The sequence below is a fragment of the Callithrix jacchus genome, chromosome 6, assembly GCF_049354715.1.
Source record: "Callithrix jacchus isolate 240 chromosome 6, calJac240_pri, whole genome shotgun sequence".
NCBI lineage: Eukaryota > Metazoa > Chordata > Mammalia > Primates > Cebidae > Callithrix > Callithrix jacchus.
The window spans coordinates 152242950-152262209 of NC_133507.1; the positions used below are offsets into that span (position 1 = coordinate 152242950).

At 40.4% G+C, this 19260-nt stretch overlaps 1 protein-coding gene across 7 annotated transcripts in view; it reads left to right on the forward strand.

Annotated features, from left to right (window-relative positions):
• Window positions 1–19260, forward strand: part of CAB39 (calcium binding protein 39) — a 103157-nt gene that overhangs the window by 59359 nt on the left and 24538 nt on the right. For all 7 annotated transcript variants that reach the window (XM_078328799.1, XM_078328801.1, XM_078328800.1 and 4 more), the window contains one exon: window positions 18490–18654. In XM_078328799.1, the coding sequence (XP_078184925.1) occupies window positions 18490–18654 (165 nt within the window). The remainder of the gene's footprint in view (window positions 1–18489; window positions 18655–19260) is intronic.

Sequence of the window (19260 nt, forward strand, 5' to 3'; positions counted from 1 at the left end):
ATGTAAAAATTAACTCAAAATGGATCCATAGCCAAATGTAAGACCTAAAATTATAAAGTTGCCAAAAAAAAATCTTTGTGACCTTGGGTTAGGCAAATAATTTTTGGATGTTCTGCCAAAAACACACTTCATTAAAAGCAAAAATTGAAAAATTGAAATTCATCAAAATTAAAACCTCTTCAGAAGACACTGTTAGAAGAATGAAAACGACAAACCACAAACTGGGAGAAAGTCTGCAAAGCATATATCTGATAAAAGACTGCATCTAGAATATATAAAGAATGCTTAAAATTTAACAGTAAGAAACTAGTAAAGAGTGGGCAAGGTATTTGTAGATGCATTTCACTAAAGGAGATAGGCAGATGTCAAATAAGCACTTGCAAAGATGTTAATCATTAGAAAATTGTAAAGTAAAACCATAAGGAGATTCCATCACACAGCTGTTAGAGTGGCTAAAATTGAAAATTTTGACTATACCAAATGTTGACAAGGATACATAGCAGTTGAAACTGTTGTTGGGAATATAAGATGGTACAACCACTTTGGAAAACAGTTTGCCAGCTTCTTAAACTAAACTCGAACCAGCCATTTGATCTAGCCATCCCACTCCTAAGTATTTACCCAAGAGAACAAAAAATACATGTTCATGAAAAGACTTTTGCCTAAATGTTCATAGCAGCTTTATTTGTAAATAGCCCAGATGCATGGATAAACCAATTGTAGTACATCCATGTAACAGAATACTACTCAGCAATTAAAAAAAAAAAACTGCTATACACACAGCACGGATGAACCTCAAAGTGATTATGTTGAGCAAAAGAAGCCAGACTCAAAAGAGCACACAGTATATAATTCTATTTGCACAAAACTCTAGAAAACAAAGCTAATCCATAATTACAGAAAGCAGATCAGTGGTTGCTTTAGAGTTGGTAAAGATGCATAGGTGGAAGCGGGGGGTGAGGTAGGGGAAGGGTAGCGGGGTAAAGGGAGCAGACCACAAAGGGGCATAAAGAAGCTTTTGGTGGTTACAGATACGTTCAATATTGTAATGGTTTCATGAGTGTGTGAATATGTGTCACATTACCTACTTTAAATATGTGGACTTCATTGTATATCATTTGTAACTCAATAGTGAATAAGAAAAGAATCTTCATGTACCAACTGGGGCAAATGTGGCTTAGAAACTATAGAGCACCCAGAAAGGCCATTGGAAGGCTAGATTGCAATACTTCAAATACACAATTGAAATTCAGTGATTATTCTACTCTGTGTGGGCAAGTCCGCACTTGAGGATGTAGAGAAACTGCAGTGTGCTGAGAGAGGAGTGACCAGGCTGACATAGAAACTCAAAACTCTACTGTGAGGAACAGTTGAATGACCTGAAAATGTGAGATGCAGCCTAGGGAGAAGAGTTGAGCAGAGTAAGGTTGTAGGGCGGAGGGAGTCACTGTAGCTCTTAGTAATATGTATTTGGGAGACCATATCATATGACAGAAGGATTAGAACTGACGGTGGCAGGAGGTAGAATTCAGACCCATGAGTGGAAATAAAGCAGGAAGCCCAGTTTTGTCTTGATATTAGGAAAAACAGTAAGTGGAAGTTGGCTTTTTCAGAAGATAGCAAGTTTTTTGTTTCTTCAACAAAACAAAAACCTTGGAGAGGTATTGGCATGGGCTAGTGACCACTTAGTTACGTGTACTAGAAGGAATTCAAGCTTTGCATCTTTGACACATCCTTATGTTGATATTCCACCATACTTTGCAAGGTGCCTTTTTATAGAGTCCCCCAGCTTATTTTGAGATAAAATTGGTTCCCGTTTCTTGTGATCCAGATGAAGAAAGCTGTTATTTACTAGGTAACCTGTTATATTAGAGTCAAAGAGAATTCACACCTAACTCTGCCAAACCCATGGTAAAATTATGCCTTTTTCCACTTCATTCATTATATCTCTGGGCTTTTTCTATTCATTTCTTGTGATCTTATAGACAGAATGATAAATATGACATTTAAGCATTTATTCCTTTATTTGTAATGTGTTTGTATTTGTTTTCTATGAACCACATTAAGAATCATGTGTGATACAAATAGATTAGTCTTTTAGGAACTATGCCACAGCTTTTAAAAATTCACACAAAACTAATTTTCTTACATTTTAAAAAAGCAGTTAATCTTACCATCCTTATTTTTAGGTGACTAGGGGACAGCGGTAGGGTGGGACGTAGTCTTTCACTGCCAACAACCTAACAGATGTGGTATATGTGATGACTATTTACACACTTCTTGCCCACCACATGCTATATAAAGGAGGTATGGCTGCTTCGCTCAGCTTATAGGTGGTTCCCTTCCTCACGATGAATGCTTGTGTTCACAGGGTTGAATAGCTATATTCACTCATTTCATGAGAGGATTAAGTTTGCTGACATATTTAAGGGGGGAAAGGGAGTAACCTTTTCATAGCGTGGCCATTTAGCAGTGACTCATGGTTACTAAACTTGTTTAGAGTAATCTTGGACACCAGAAGGTTATTAATAGACTTTTCTTGGTCCATAATCGTTCAGCTTAGAATACTCACACATTTCCTTTAGTGAAGAGGTGGGAGTAGGGGAGGTAAAAAGCATTTATCCCTGGAATTAATGTGATAATAAAAATTGTGCTTATTATCAAATACTTGGCACCAACAGTATCTGTCAGTTCACTTTTAGATTCCATTTCACATCTGCATCTTCATTGACTTTGATATAGAACTTTTCTTTTTTCAACAAGGTCATTTAATCTCTTCTTTTAGAATGAATTGATATTTCAGGCAGTAAATATAAATTGGTAAATATTTAGGGGCTCTTGTTTAAAATGATTATTTTGCTAAAGATTGGGTTTAAAGAAACTCAAAAAAAAAAAAAAAAATTTAAGCCTCCCTATTCCTCCCAAATCTGAGCTCTTTGAGTCATTTCTTTTTCTTTCTTGTTTTTTTTTTTTGGGAGGGGGGACAGAGTCTATTTCTGTCTCCAGGCTGTAGTGCGTGGTGTGATCTTGGCTCACTGTAACCTCCACCTCCCAGGTTCAAGTGATTCTCCTGCCTCAGCCTCCCAAGTAGCTGGGATTACAGGCATACACTGCCACACCTGGCTAATTTTTTTTTTTTTTAGTAGAGACAAAGTTTCAACATGTTGGCTAGGATGGTCTCAATCTCTGACCTTGTGATCCACGCACCTTGGCCTCCCAAAGTGCTGGGATTACAGGGGTAAGACACAGTGCCTGGCCTCTTTGAGGCCCCTGGCTGGCCTGCCTGCCTGCCCGCCTGCCTTCCTCCCTTCCTCTCCTCTTCCCCTCCCTCCTTCCCTCCCTCTTGTTGCCCAGGCTGGAGTGCAATGGTGTGACCCCGGCTCATTGCAACTTCTGCTCCCCCGGGTTGAAGCTGTTCTCCTGCCTCAGCCTCCTGAGTGGCAGGAATTACAGGCGCCTGCCACCACACTTGGCTAATTTTTATATTTTTAGTAGAGATGGGTTTTCAACATGTTGGCCAAGCTGGTCTCGAATTCCTGACCTCAGATGATCTACCCACCTCGCCCTCCCAAAGTGCTGGGATTACAGGCATCAGCCACCACATCCAGCCTCTTTGAGGCCTTTCTTAACAATAACTAGTTACGTGTAAGTTAGAATCAATTCAGTTACGTAAACTAAGGAACACAGGCATAGAAAATTTTGCTACATAGATCCCTTCAAAATTTTTCTAAAAAGATGACTTTATCAACATTGGTGCACATTGGAGTTAACGTGTTTTTCATGCATAAGTGCCTGTTGTCTTAGTCTACTATACTTACTTGCATCAGCATCTCTTGCAAGAGATCCCCAGTTTGATTGAATCCACAGACATTTTAGTGCCTCTCTGTGTGGGCAGATAGGCAGAGGAGTCAAACCTTGTCTCTGTTTTTAAAGAGTTTATAATCTAGTAGAAGAAGTACACATGTGAATAATGTAATATAGAGGGACTTGGATACATGGGTAAAATTCTGTGGGAATCAGGAGGATGAAGCAGTTACGTCCGTCAGAGACAGGTATAGAGATGAGATTAGGTTTGAAGTGACATTTAAGCTGGTTTTTAAGGTTTTGGGCAGCAAAGAGTGAAAGGGAACAGAATTTGAAACACCCCAAACTATGGCATGTTCAGAAAACAGTGACAAGTTCAGTGTGACTTAAGGGGTGGAGATAAAAAGGAATGATTAAGAAGTAAGGCTAGAGATACAAGCTTTGGTAGAATGAATAGACAACCTCGGGGTATACTGGGAGGGAGCACAAGAGGTCTTACTCTATAGAAGTTTTCTTATGTTGCTTTGCTTTGTTTATTTTGAAATTAATTAATTCACAGGAAGTCACGGAAATGAGTACAGGAGAACCCATGTACCCTTCACCCATGTCCCCATGGTAACCTCTCACATAACTATATACAATATCAAATCCAGAGCATTGGCACTGGTACAGTACACAGACCTTGTTCAGGTTTCACCAGTTTTACAATTTGTGTGGGTGTGTGTATAGCTCTATGCAATTGTATCACACTTCTGTAGCCACTGTTACACTCATAATATAGAACTGTTTTATCACCATCTCTCTTGCTACCCCTTTATAGCCAGACCCGTCTCCCCTATCCCTAACCCCTGCTGGCAACCACTAATCTGTTCTCCAAGCCTATATATTTTATTACTTCAAGAATGTTATATAAATAGAATCATATAGTGTGTAAACTTTTAAGATGGGCTTTCTTCCACTCAGCATCATTCCCATGAGATCCATGCAAGTGATTGTGAGTGTCAATAGTTCATTGCTCTGGAGAAACAAGTAGGTTGTGGTTCCATGTGCTCTTTCTCCCTTCATCCAATTTTTTTTGTTTTTAAGATAGCATTTTGCTATTGTTGCCTAGACTGGAGTGCAATGGCGTGGTCTCGGCTTACTATAACCTCTGCCTCCCTGTTTCAAGCAATTCTCCTGCTTCAGTTTCCCAAGTAGCAGGGATTACAGGCATGTGCCACCACCCGCTGGCTAATTTTGTATTTTTAATAGAGATAGGGTTTCTCTATGTTGGTCGGTTTGGTCTCGACTTCCTGACCTCAGGTGATCTGCCCATCTGGGCCTCCCAAAGTGCTGGGATTACAAGTGTGAGCCACCGCGCCTGGCCCCTTCATCCACTTTTTTAGTTTTACTTTATACTAACTAGTATATTGGAATTCTGCATTGGGTAGTGGGGAAGTGTGTGTGTGTGAGAAATATCTTTGTTTCCTTCATAGATGCTAATTTATTTCTACATCTATACAAAGTCATGTTCTAATATATATGTTTATTCCCAAAAAAAGCAGAAAATACAAGACTATAAAGAAAAAAGCTCATCCTTAATTCAGAACCATATGAAATGACTCCTGTTAACATGGTGGGAATTCTCATTCCTATTCTGTCTTGCGCTCTCTCTCTCTCTCTCTCTCTCTCTCTCTCTCTCTCTGGGGGAAAGAAGTAAATGAGTATGGGGTCATGCTGTCCTGTAACCTGTTTTTTTCTTTTTAAAGATTTTGGATTTATTAATCTTTGATGGTGTCTTTTATCAATTTCAGAATCAACTTTCTACAAATAGTGGTAAAATTTAACTTGAAAGTCATTGTAACCTGTTTGAGTTATTGTTTTTTAACGTCTTTTCATGTTTATATAGATCTCAACTTTTGTTTTGAGATGGAATCCCACTCTGTCACCTAGGCTGGAGTGCAGTGGCATAATCTCAGTTCACTGCAACCTCTACCTCCCAGGTTTAAGTAATTCTTGTGCCTCAGCTTCTCAAGTAGCTGGGATTACAGGTGGTCAGCTGATTTTTGTATTCTTAGTAGAGATGGAATTTCACCATGTTGGCCAGGCTGGTCTCAAACTCCTGACCTCAAGTGATCTGCCATCTTGACCTCCCAAAGTGCTGGGATTACAGGTATGAGCCACCACAGGCCGCCCTCAATTATTTTTAAAGCCTACCATGGTTTTTCCATTTTATGGGTATATCATGATTAAACTAGTTCAGTGGATAACTTTTACTTATAATTCTTTGCTATTGTAAATAATACTGCATGTACTTACCTTTATGTACTTGTCTGTTTCCATAGAGTAAATTCCTAAAAGTATAATTCACAGGAAGTTGCAGAAATGAGTCAGAGGGCTTATAGCTTTTAAAGCTCTTCGGTAACATTTTGCCAGATTACCCTCCAGTAAAATTGTACCAATTTATTTTCCTACCAACAGTGTATCTAAAGGCCTTTGCCTCTGATAAGAGGGAAGAATATTTTATCCTTTTAAGATTATTACTATTACTATGAAATAGAATCTTGTGTAAGGTTTTAATGTCTGACTTAGCCATTTCTATACTTAACCATGTTACTACATTTGTCTTTAAGTGTGCTTTCTATATTGAGGTTAGTCTTCCTACTAACTACTAAAAATTGGGGACAATGAAGCAGGCAGCCCAGCCTTGTATCTCACCAAGTATAGTCCTGTCCCTCCATCTGGGAGTAGCCTTCTTGTCACCTTAAGTTTCCTAATGTAAGGCCAGTTTAGATCTACTGAGTGCTTGGGTCCAGGGGAGGAATGTTGGGACAGGCTGTGAGTACTTCAGGGACATGATATAGAAGCACTAATGGATATGTGAGCTGCCTTCTTGAGTCTTCTGAAACTGTACTTTTGTATCACTATTTTTTATCAACAGTTGCGTCTAGTGACAATAAAATAGTGCACTGATAGGTACTGTGGAAATACTGGATTTAAGTCAAGAGAGTTTAAACGAAACATCCAGAGCTTTTGGTGATCTCTAAAAAGGCCATTCTTACTAATGTTTGGCTTGCTAATTGCTTGTTTCCCCACCCTCTTTTATTTTTTAATGGGAAAGCAGGTAGTGGAAAGTCTCATAGTCTTAGTGCTACTTGAAGAGGTTATTATGGACTCTAACCTTAGAAACTTGAAGTCCTGTTACATATTACTTAACAACAGGGATACATTCCGAAAAATGCATCATTAGGCGATTTCCTCCAGCCTGTCGCTCCTGGGCTACCAATCTATATAACATGTTACCTACAGTGAATGCTGTAGGCAGTTGGAACACAATGGCAAGTATTTGTTTATTTAAACATAGAAAAGGTACAGCAAAAATATGGTATTATATCTGTGGGCCCACTGTTGTCTCTGTGGTCTGCTATTGACGAGGTATTAGGTGGCATGTGACTCTAGTTACCTGTGTCCTCATCCTGGGAGGGAAAGCAGTTTAGTTCTGATATTGTTGCTAGTGAGGTGAGCATTAGGTGTGAACTTTGGGGTATTGGTTTCTATATAAGTTGATCCTATAACTTAAATATTTTATGTTTTAAAATGTATTAAGTGTAATTAAAAATGAAGTTGTTATCATTTGATTATATGTGAAAGTCAAGCTCCATAGTTTAAAATGAATATGCCTGGCCCCATGGGACATAGGGACTTCACCTCTCAACTCAGAGCCTTGATCTGAGAGGCTCTGCCGCGCCCAGACGCTTTCCTCTGTGTGCTGTGCTCTTTTGGGCCTCCACACTCCCACCACATATGGCTGCTATGGCTGCTCTGTGCAGCCACACAGGGTGAAGCACTTCTCAGAAGCCTACTAATGTCCTTCCTTTATCTGAACCAAAATCGAATTCAGGATCACACATTACTGAAGAAACAACTAGGAACTGAAACAAAACTTTATACCTCTCTCCCAGACAAGTCAGCAGTAAGGGATGAATCGTATCACTTTCCAGGCATGTGAGTGGGTTTGTTGTAAGGGGGCCTGTTCTGTCATGTCTTTCTTTTTCACTATGTGTTTATAAAACAATTGCCTGCTGTTGATAAAGCAGTCTGCCTGTGAAACGCAATGTGAGGCTCACTGATCCATAGAAATGTGGCATCTCTCGGAACACCATATTCAACTGAGGAAACTTCCCAGACAATTCAGTCAGTTAACAAAATCATCAAGTCATTCCATGTGTAAATCTCCATCTTAAGTGCTTTCCAAAGCCCTTGAATATGTGAGGGAGATGAGAGGTACATGTGAGAGGTTATAGCACTACCAGGTCAGTGACTGAAATAAGGTCACAGCTGCTGGAGGCATCAGAGGAGGAGAGAGTCGTGGGAGAGAGAAGAGTCTGGATGCAGGAGCTGTAAAAGTAGAGAGAAGGAGGTGGGTGGAGCGCTCAAGCTTTTAGGTTAGCTTGAGTAGAAACAGAAATGCCCAGGGTGAGGATAGGAATGTAGATGACCGGGCAAAAGAGAATTGAAGACTTTTATTTGGAATTTAAGATCTTAACAAAATGGAATGGGTCTCAGGGGTCATCTGGTCCAGCTCTCTTAATTATCAGATGGTCCAGTAAGACCCGACAGGTTTACATGAGGCCACACAACTGGTACAATTGCAAAGGGGGTGCTGAGTCAAAGCCAACCTCCATTTTGCCCTTTCTCTACTGCATAGAGAGAGAGCCATCAGCCTTGGAACTAAGTAGAATGCCCCTTACCTGTGAAGAAAAGGCAAAAAGAGGACTGATGAACTTCTCAGACTTACAAAATGGTTTCGAAGAAGAGCTTTCACCCAGCCTCCCTAAATGTTAACATCTTTTATAACCACTGGAGAATGATAAAAATACAGAAAATAACATTGGTATAATACTGTTAACTAATGCACAGGTCTTCCTCAAGTTTCATCAGTTGTCCTACTAATGTCATTTTTCTGAACCAAAATCCAATTCAGGATCACACATTACATTTAAGGAGTCATAACATCTCCCTAGGGCTCCTTAGATCTGGAACAGTTCCTCGGTTTCTCTTATGACTTTTATGACCCTGGTACTTCTGAGAAATACTAGCCAGCTATTTTATAGTGTCCCTTGATTTAGGTTTGGCTGATGTTTCTTCATGATTCAGTGTCAATTATGCATTTGTAAGAATACCACAGAAGTGAAGTACCCTTTTCAGTGCATCATTTTAGGAGGCAGAGATGTCAATACTCTCATTACTGATGATGTTCAGTCACATCAACTTGGTTAAGGTGGTGTCTACTGGAAAATTACTCTTTTTCCTTTTGTCATTAATTAGTATCTTGGGGCCAGGCTCAGTGGCTCATACCTGTAATCCCAACACTTTGAGAGGCTGAGGTGGGTGGATAACTTGAACTCAGGCATTTGAGACTAGCCTGGCCAACATGGCGAGGCTCTGTTGCTACAGAAAATTTCAAACTTGGCCAGACGTGGTGGTGCATACCTGTAGTCCTAGCTACTCAGGAGTCTGAGGTGAGAGGATCACTTGAGCCTGGGAGGTCAAGGCTGCAGTGAGACATGATTGCACCACTGCATTCCACCTGAGTAAAAGAGCAGAACCCAGTCTCAAGAAAAGTAAGTGGGGATCTTGTGGGAATGGGTCATCTCCTCTAAAAGTTTCTCAAGTGATTGTGAGTGTGTTGCCAGGTTTGAGAGAGGATGCAGAAATACATCAAGATGGAGTAAGGAAGTCTAAAATGATTTGGTTAGAAAGTCTTATGTTGATATAGAAGGAGTGAAGCTAGATGTTCAAATAAAGGAGTAAAGAGAGACTGACGGCTCTTGAGAAAAGTGGAGCAGTTTTGAAATATGTGCTCCTGGGAGTTACTGGTTGGAAATCAACCCAGTTTAAAGGAATGCTTCTGAGCTACTTTGAAGTTGAATGCCATGGTGTATTGTTGAACCAAATGTGCACAAGTTCTGTCACTTTTTCTACAATGCTCAGAAATTTGGGAGCTCAAGTAGAGAAGGTTTTGAATAAAGCACATTCAAGATTGTATAGGGGAACCAGGAGACATGAGCTGCTAGCATGAGTGGCCCTGAAATGTGCAGTCTTGGCAGGACAGAGAACGTGGTCGTAAGGGGTCAGTGGATTAGGTGATGTGATGATTCAGCAGCTTGGAAAGGATACAGTGTTTGGAGGAGCTGTAAGTGTGAATACCTTACTCAGTAGGGGTGAGGGCACAGATGGAGGTGGGAGATGAGGAGGATGTGGTTAGAAGGCAGGTAACATTGACATCATGCCTGCAAGCCAGAGTTGGGGCCCCAGGCCTAGTCACTAATGCAAGCTCCCATGGAGGGAACCAAGTCAAAACTAAACAAGGACAACCAAGGTTTTGTTTTTGTTTTTTTGAGACAGAGTCTCGCTCTGTCACCCAGGCTGGAGTGCAGTGGCACAAACTTGTCTTGCTGCAACCTCTCCTTCCCAGGTTCAAGAGATTATTGTCACTCAGCCTCCCGAGAAGCTGGGACTATAGGCGCGTGCCACTGCACCTGGCTAATTTTTGCATTTTTTAGTAGAGATGGAGTTTTGCCATGTTGGCCAGGTTGGTCTCAAACTCCTGACCTCAGGTGATCTGCCTGCCTCGGCCTCCGAAAGTGCTAGGATTACAGTCATGAGCCACCACACCCGGCCACAACCAAGTTTATTTGTTCTGTGTGTGGCATCTTCAGTTAGTAAATACTTGCTAAATTGCCTTCTCTTGCAAAACACTTATTAAAATTTTCTGATCATTTTTTGCTAATATTTGGGTATTTTTTAAAGCTTTTTGTTTAATCAACTTATAATTTTCCGTGGTTATTTGTCAGAAATAAATCTTTAAAATGTGGGAGGGGGGATGTCTTGTGGGGAGGGATGAAAAAGGAGAAATGGAGGAAGAAATCAATGAGTACAAACATAACGATCATTTTGATCTATATAATTTACCTCATCTTTTTCTTCTTTACATAAAAATAGAATGTGAATTGTAAGAAAAAATATTCAAACAAGTCTGAAATGGAGCAAGAGAAAATATTCTTAACTCTGCCTCACTGGTAGACAACCATACTGAGTTTGGTATGTATTCTCCCAGAGTATTTTCTCTGTGAGACCACAAGGAGTTAGTTAAATTGAGCACAAGGCAAATCACAACGAAACTTACCTTTGAAAACCCCTTAATTGTCCATACAGAGCAGTAAACAGTGTGGGCGTACTATGACTCAAGATTTCCAACACCGCGAGTGTTTCCTCCAGCATTGAAACAGACTGCTCTTCTTCAGTGGAGCACCAGATGCAGCTGTTGGCTTTCACTGAGCTCATCTTGAGGACATGTCCACACTATGAGCTGTGGGTGCACACCGAGACCCAAGCTCGGGGCATATGCTCATTAAGTAAAATGGCTAGCATTGAATCACTCAGCCAGTCTCTTTCCTTGCTCACCGCTGTCACTCTTTTTAGGAAGACATTTGCTTGTAATTATTTAGCTGGCTCCCTTCCTTTAAACTGCAGTTATGTTTTCACATCTCTGGTGATTTATTTCTTTGCCCATTCTTAGAGGAAAGTCTGTTCTTGTCTAGTATTTTTTTTTTTTTTTTGAGACAGGGTCTCGCTGTCACTCTGCCACCCAATGGCACCATCTTGGCTCACTGCAGAATCCGCACTGCCCCATACCCCTGCCCCTCAGGCTCAAGCAGTCCTCCTACCTCAGCCTCCCAAGTAGCTGGGACCGTAGGTGTGCACCACCATCCTGGCTAATTTTTTGTATTTTTAGTAGAGATGAGGTCTCACCATGTTTTCCAGGCTGGTCTTGAACTCCCAAGTTCAAGCCATCCACCCACCTTGGCCTCCCAATGTGCTGGGATTACAGGTGTGAGCCAGTATACCCACTGTTGTCCAGTATTGAACAGAGATTCTGATTTTCAGTTCTAATATTTTTCCTTTTCTGTCAATGGCTGAAAGATTTGCTCAGTTATGATCTTGCCTTGCCTGTTCAATGATCCAGCAGCAGCCTGGAGGAAGTTAAGAGGTGGGAGTCCAAGTCGAGTCCCTTCCTTCCCGCATATTTCCAGGCATAAACCAGGTAGGCTGTGCCCTGCTCTTTTTCTGGCCAGAGTTAAGTGTATTGCACAGTCTCTGCTTGGTGTAGCAATGTTTCTTTCCGGGTTCTGCTGAGGAGATCTCTTCCCTTAGCTTTCTTAGTGAGATGTTAAAGGTTGTGCTTCCTTTAGGTCTGTGTATCAACTCAATATTCTACTTTATTTCTTGAGACAGGGCCTGGCTCTGTCACCCAGGCTGGAGTGCAGTGTGCAATCTTGGCTCACTGCAGCCTCCACCACCCTGGCTCAAGCGATCCTCCTACCTCAGCCTCCGGAGTAGCTAGGATTACAGGCACATGCCACAGTGGCTGGCTAATTTTTGTAATTTTTCTAGAGACAGGGTTTCACCATGTTGGCCAGGCTGGTCTCTTAACTTCTGGACTCAAGCCGTCTTCCGCCTCGGCCTCCCAAAGTGCTGGGATTGCAGGTGTTGAGCCACCATGGCCTGCCTTTAATTAAACATAGGAAGCCTTTGACTTTATGGTATGATAACATCACATTTCCCTACATCCAGTTGTATTCTGGATTTTATATCCCTGTGATCAAGAATGCTGATGTTTAGTCATTCATCAATAATTTATGAAGCATTTTAAGCAACAGCAATGTCTTAATCATATTTATGTTATGAAAAGATAATTCTGGGTGTGATGTGGAGAATGCATCCCCTTTAGGCCCCCTACAATCCAAAGAAACCAATTAGTACACTATGTATTAATCTAGGCAAGAGTCATGGGAACTTTGATTTGGGTGGTGATGGTAGAGAGGAGGATAAATGGTTGGATTTGGGAGTCAATGAAGAATTAGATATTGGGGCAAGGTGAAGAAGAGGGGAGAGTTGAATATGACTCCTAAGTTTCTGACGTGTAATAACATCAATAGTGGTATCATTACTTGAAACAGGGAACAAGGAGGGATACCAGGCACTCGGGCAAGATCTTGGGTTCTATTTTAGATGTATTCGATTTGAGGTACTCTGAGACATTACAAGTGGAGACATTTGAGAGATTTTGAGAAGGCTGCACAAAGGTACTGATAAGTCCTGGAAGAAAAGAACTGGATTAAAGATAGGAATCTATGAGCCATCTGCATTTAACTGTTAATTAAAGCAGTGGGTGTGGATGAGATCACCAAAGAAGAGTCTAGAGAATGAGAAGGAGGCCTAGTACCCTGCCTCGAGGGATTCCCTTTGTTTAAATGGCCTGGGGTGAATGAGGCAAAAAGGAGACAGAGAAGGAGCACAGTCAGGAGGGAACATAAGGATGGTGGTGAGTCACAGAGGACTGGAAGAATGGCTTCTAGAAGAGGGTGTAATCAGCAATTTCGAATCCTGTGGAAAGTTCAGGTGTAATAAAGACAAAAATTGTATTTAATGGCATGCATGTCATTGACTAAAGCCAAAAGAATTGGGCTGAAGAGTGAATGAGGAAAAAACAGGCACCATCATAAATACAGGCAAATGTTTTGAGAGATTTAATTATGAGGTGTGGGTGGTAGCTGGGAAAGGGTGGTAGAATCTAGGGAGGGCTTATGTGATTTTTGTCAAGTGGAATCTTGATCCAGTTTAAAACTGATAGGAAGAAATTAGGTGGGGTAAGATTGACTCTATGAGGAGATGAGGTAACAGGCAGGGTGAGTTCCTAAGAAAGCATGGGGATGGGGAGATCCAAAAGTAGGTGAGGATTAATGTAGTTGGTGGGTACTGTGTCAGCTCGTGAGGGAATTCCAGTCCATGACAGCATTCAACTCAGAAGTACAATAAAAATCTTTTTTTTTTTTTTTTTTTTTTTGAGACAGGGTCTCTCTGTCTCCCAGGCTGGAGTGCAGTGGTGCAATCATAGCTTACTGCAGCCTCAACCTCCTGGCCTCAGCCTCAGCCTTAGCCTCCTGAGTAGCTGAGACTATAGGCTTGTGCCACCACACTCAGCTAACTAACTTTTGTGGTTTTTTTAGAGATGGAGTCTCGCCATGTTGCCCAGGCTGGTCTCGAACTACTGGGCTCAGGTGATCCATATGCTGCAGCCTCCCAGAGGGCTAGGCTCCCAGGCATGAGCCACCACACCCAGCCATAAATAGCTTTCTAATTATATTCCTGCCTCTCTCTTTCCTTCCCTTTTTTTCTTGAAAAGTAAAAAGGTCAGAAAACAGCTTTATTGAGATATAATTCATATGCCGTCTAGTTTTCCCATTTGAAGGGTACAATTCAGTGGTTTTTAGTTTATTCACAAATATCCATAACCACATGGTTATTTGGAATAACCATTTTAGGACATTTTGTTACCTCACAAAGAAATCCAAATATACTCTTTAGCTATTCACCCACCTTCTTTCTTACTCATCTTTTGCTGCCAGAATAGAATATGGTCTGAATTCACACTTAAAATCATATAATGATTTCAAAGAAAAGTATAAACTTAGGTATGTGAAGAGTCATTAACAGCTTTGATCTAACTAGATCTAACTAGAGAAGTGAAGGAAGCCCAGGCCTGCTGCTTAGGGTCACTGGCACAGAATCAGTAGATAATACATTCACAAAACCTATTAGGTATCAGATTCTTCCTGTCAAAGAGAATCATCTGAAGAATAGAGATAGTAAAATGGAGTGGAAAACGCAACACACTCATGCAAACAGGTTCTAAGAGAACACCTACTATTGCTAAATGGTTTTTCTTTTGGCCCAGAAAAATTACATTCTGGGTTACTGAATTTGCATATGGGATGATGAGCTGCCTTCAGAGATCTCTAAGACATTACCAAGAGTAAAGTAGTAACAGCAGACTGGAAAAGGTAGACTCGGCTTAGCATTGATACCAAGTATGGTTTCATAATGGGATTCTTAGGAGGAGGATTTATAAGCATTTAGAAAAGAATGTTGTAGTCAGTAGATATTAGGGTAGGCAATAGTAAAAAGTCAGACCAAATAACTTCGTTTTATTTTCTCATGGTCAGGAAATAGGAAATAAATAGTATAATTTTATCAAAGTATTTGACAAAAGACCTTTTGAACATAACTTGGAAATAGTTGCATATATACATGACTGAGCAGCCTGCCCCAAGATTTGTAGGAGATCATTACTGAAAGGAGCATGATGATTCAAAGGCATGATGATGGGCTCTATTTATGCATCATTTCTTTCCAGGATTTTGGTCATTCATTGAGGCAGGTCATGGGAGGCACACATATGAGATTCTCATATGATACAAATGTGAGAGCAGTAGATAATACATTGGATGGCCATCGGAATCTAGAGTTACCTCCATAATCTTGATTGATGGGCTGATAATGAGATTAAATTAAAGAGAAGAGTTACAGTCTTCATTGCAGTGTCATTCACCCCAGTTTAAGAATAACATTTGGAAAGACCTGTCTTTACTAATCAGTACCTGTGAAAGCCAAAGACTTTTTGTTCACTGTAAGCTCTCCCTGAGTCAGTTATATAGTATAATTGCAAACATTCTTAAAAGGTAGCCTTGGGCTACACTAACATTTGTAATGGAGGAGTGGTGGTCTGGTGTCTTCTGCATTGTACCATTCTGGATAGGGCTGAAATGTTAGCTCTGCCTTTCTTAGGAGGTTAATCAAAGAACCTGTGGGGAGGTTTTCTGAAGAAGATGACAATTTAGGGAATTTAGGCAAGCTGCTTTCAAATACAAGATTTATGTGGAAGAAAAGTTAAAATATTGGCTGATCTGCAGTATAAACCCGGGGACAGTCGACAGTGCAGTGAAGCAATGGTTGTCTGATTATAAATTTGTCAAACACTCTCTTATTCTGAATTCTGCTAATCCTGCATTACTGGAAATATTTAAGGTAAAGCAGTGTGATTTGGTGGAAGGTTAGAAGGTTACATAATTGAGTACCATGAAACTATATGATCTAAGTACTATTAAATGCTGAGGTTTTGTGAATCTGTGCAAAGTAATCTCTCTGACGTATATTTCTGATCATGAATGCTTCAGTTTATATAAGTTTTTATAGCCTTTATGTTACATCTCTTTAATACTCTACTTGGGTCTCCTTCGTTGGTTTATTAGCTATAAATCTTTTGGTTTTTTTTTTTTTTTTTTAAGTGGTTGCTTTTAGGGCTTATAGTATATACCTTTAACTTACTATAGTCCATCTTCAGGAAATATACTACTTCAGTTACTGTAAGGTATACTGACAACAGTATACCTGTATACCTCTGTTACCCGTCTTTGAGCTATTGTTACCATAGTTTTTGTTCTACTTTAACGCCAGAATACATTGTTATTTTTGCTTTAAAGAGCCATTTGTCTTTTAAATAATAGGGAAATTTTTGTTTAATATTTACTCACGTTACTATCTCCATTGCTTTTCATTCCTTTGTGTATTTACAGATTTTTATCTTGAATCATTTTTCTTCAGCCAGTAGGACTCCCTTAAATATTTCATGAAGTATGAGTCTTCTGGTGATCTGTGTCTCAAAAACTTTTTATTCTGCCCTTGTTTTTGAAAGATATTTTTGCTAGGTATAAAAATTCTAAGATGACAATTTGGTTGTGTTTTTCAGTATTTTAACAATGTTCCTCCACTATCTTTTGACTTGCATCATTTCTGTCAAGAAGTCTGTTGTTCTTTGATTCTTTGTCCATAATATTTTTTTCCTCTGGCTACTTTTAAGAATCCTTATCACTGAATTTAAGCAATTTGATTATTTTATACCTTGGTATTGTCTTCCTGTTTCTCATGGTTGGGATTTTTTAATGTTTTGGCTCTATGCAATTACAGTTTTTATTAAATTTGGAAAACATTCATCCATTATGTCTTCAGATATTTTGTCTGCCCTTCCATTTCCTTTGGGGACCGCAGTTACACATCTATGAGATTGCTTTGTGTTTACTAAGAGAGAGCCTACAAACTAAACTTTGTGTTACTATTCTTCTGTACTATCTAATCTGCTATTAATCCTATCTGGTGTAATTTTTATCTTAGACCTTGTAGTTTTGTTTCTAAGTGTTTCATTCAGGTGTTTTTTATGCCTTTTGTTTCTTACTTAACACGTTACATTTTTCTTGAATATATTGAATACAGTAGTAGTAAATACTTTAATGTCCTTGTTGAGTAATTCTGCCTCTCTGCCATTTCTACAGCTGTTTCTGTTGATTAGTTCTCCTCATTATTATTAGTCATGTTTTCCAGTTTTGATCCTTTCCAGGATTGCTGTTAAGCTTTGTTGGGCAGGACCAGAACAGGGTTTGACCTAGGATTAATTTTGTGTAACTACTGAGGCAAAACCCCCTGAGTACTTGCTTGATGACTGATGAATGTGAGGTTTTTCATTAAGCTGGTAGGAAACAAGAGCTATTTCCAGCCCTGTGTGAGCACCAAGGTCCTGATCCCTAGCCTTGGCTACTTTCCTTACACACGTGGTTATCAGTACTCAGTTGAAGACATGAGTGGGCTCTGAAGTCTCTGCCGTGCTCATTCTGTGCAGCTCTCACCTCTCTACCACTCTGCCCTGTAAACTCTAGTCTTCTTGGCCTCCCTGGGTTGCCAGCTCTGCCTCTTCAACTCACGGAGACCACCTCTTCTGGCTGGCTTCCCCCTCCCTGTGCTGTGGCCTAGCAAGAAACTGGGGTAATTATGAAGTTCCCCTCATTTGTTTCCTTCTCTCAGGGATCGCTGTCTTGTGCTGCCTGAAGTCCAGTATTTAAAAGTCATTGTTTTGGCTAGGGACGGTGGCTCACACCTGTAATCCCAGCACAAATTGGGCAGAGTGCTTGGGTCCAGGAGTTTGAGACCAGCCTGAGCAAGATGGCAAAACCCTATCTGTACTGAAAATACAAAAATTGGTCTGACATGGTGGCACACAGCTCTGGTCCCAGGTATCCAGGAGGCTAAGGCAGGAGGATGGCTTAAATCCAGTAAGTGGAGGCTGCAGTAAACTGTGATCACACCACTGCACTCCAGGCCTGAGCGACAGTGCAAAACCCTGTCTCAAAAAAAAAAAAAAAAAAGTCGTTTCATATATCTTACCCTACTTATTAGTCTTTTCCATGGGGAATGGTAAATCTGGCCCTTATTCCTCTGTCTTGAGCAGAAGTAGAAGCTCTTTAATGACTTTTTATCTATCACTAACACCTTAGCTTTGCACTCAAAGCCATTTTCTGCTCACTCTCCCTTATTCCCACCACATCTTTTCTGTGATAGGCTGTGTACTTTCCCTTCTCCCTCATCCCTAGCTCATGCCATCTTCAAGTATTGTCAGAATCTCTTCATTCTTGGGGATTAGCACACTTGCCTCTTTGGTGATGTTTATCTCCCACTTGAGGAACTGAAGCTTTCTCCCTGTTTTGTTTCTGCCGTACATAAATACGGTTTTCAGTGTTTGGCTGTCTGTTGTGCACATGCTGGCCTTCCTGTGGAGTATGCATACCTGGTCCCCATGTGCACGCATGTGTAGCACTGAGCCCCTGAGGGCAAGGATGGAGTTTGCCCACTTTGCTTCTTGTTCATAGGGGTCTATAATATAGAGGGGTGATTTGACAAATGTTGATGTGTTACATGTTTGTTAAAATAAATTGTTTTTTCTTCCTCTTCCCCAATCCCTCTCTCTAAAATTAGGCTACAGAAGAAGTTTCCAAAAATCTGGTTGCCATGAAAGAAATTCTGTATGGCACAAATGAAAAAGAGCCTCAGACAGAAGCAGTGGCCCAGCTTGCTCAAGAACTCTATAATAGTGGGCTTCTTAGCACCCTGGTAGCTGATTTACAGCTCATTGACTTTGAGGTAAGAAATCAGTTTTCTTATTTTTTAAAAACAGTACACTATTTATAATCCTTTTCCATACGTTCTCTATTTTGGAACATCTTAAAATTCCTGTTGGGCTCTTGGCTCAAGGTTACTGACCTCGAATGTCAGAATGCCTGGGCTGCCTGCCTAATTAGCAGAGCAAAGCCAGGAACCCAAGGATGTTTCAGGCTTGGGACAGGGTTCCTCCTCTGTTTCATCACACTGGATGTGGAGTTTCTTAGATAGTCATTATGCCCTTTCATTTAGGTTGTGTTTAATAAACAGCTGCTCTTTAGATCACTGTAGTGTTCTGATAATTCACTGGCCCTTGGCATTCAAGGAATAAACAATCTAAAGACAACTATAGAATATTAGAATTTCAGAGGTAGATACAGTCTTAGAGAACATCCAGTTATGTCTTTTCTTTACCTGCTAATTCATTGTAACCAGAGATCATGTGCATTTCGTTTACTTAGCACTGCTTTTAAATTTTAAATTAATATAATACTTAAGTGGCAGGAGATTTTATACACGGGTCTGCATTTCTGGCTTCTCTTGAAAAATTTGACTCCAGCAATAATGGGTCTGTAGTCCTACTTGGCT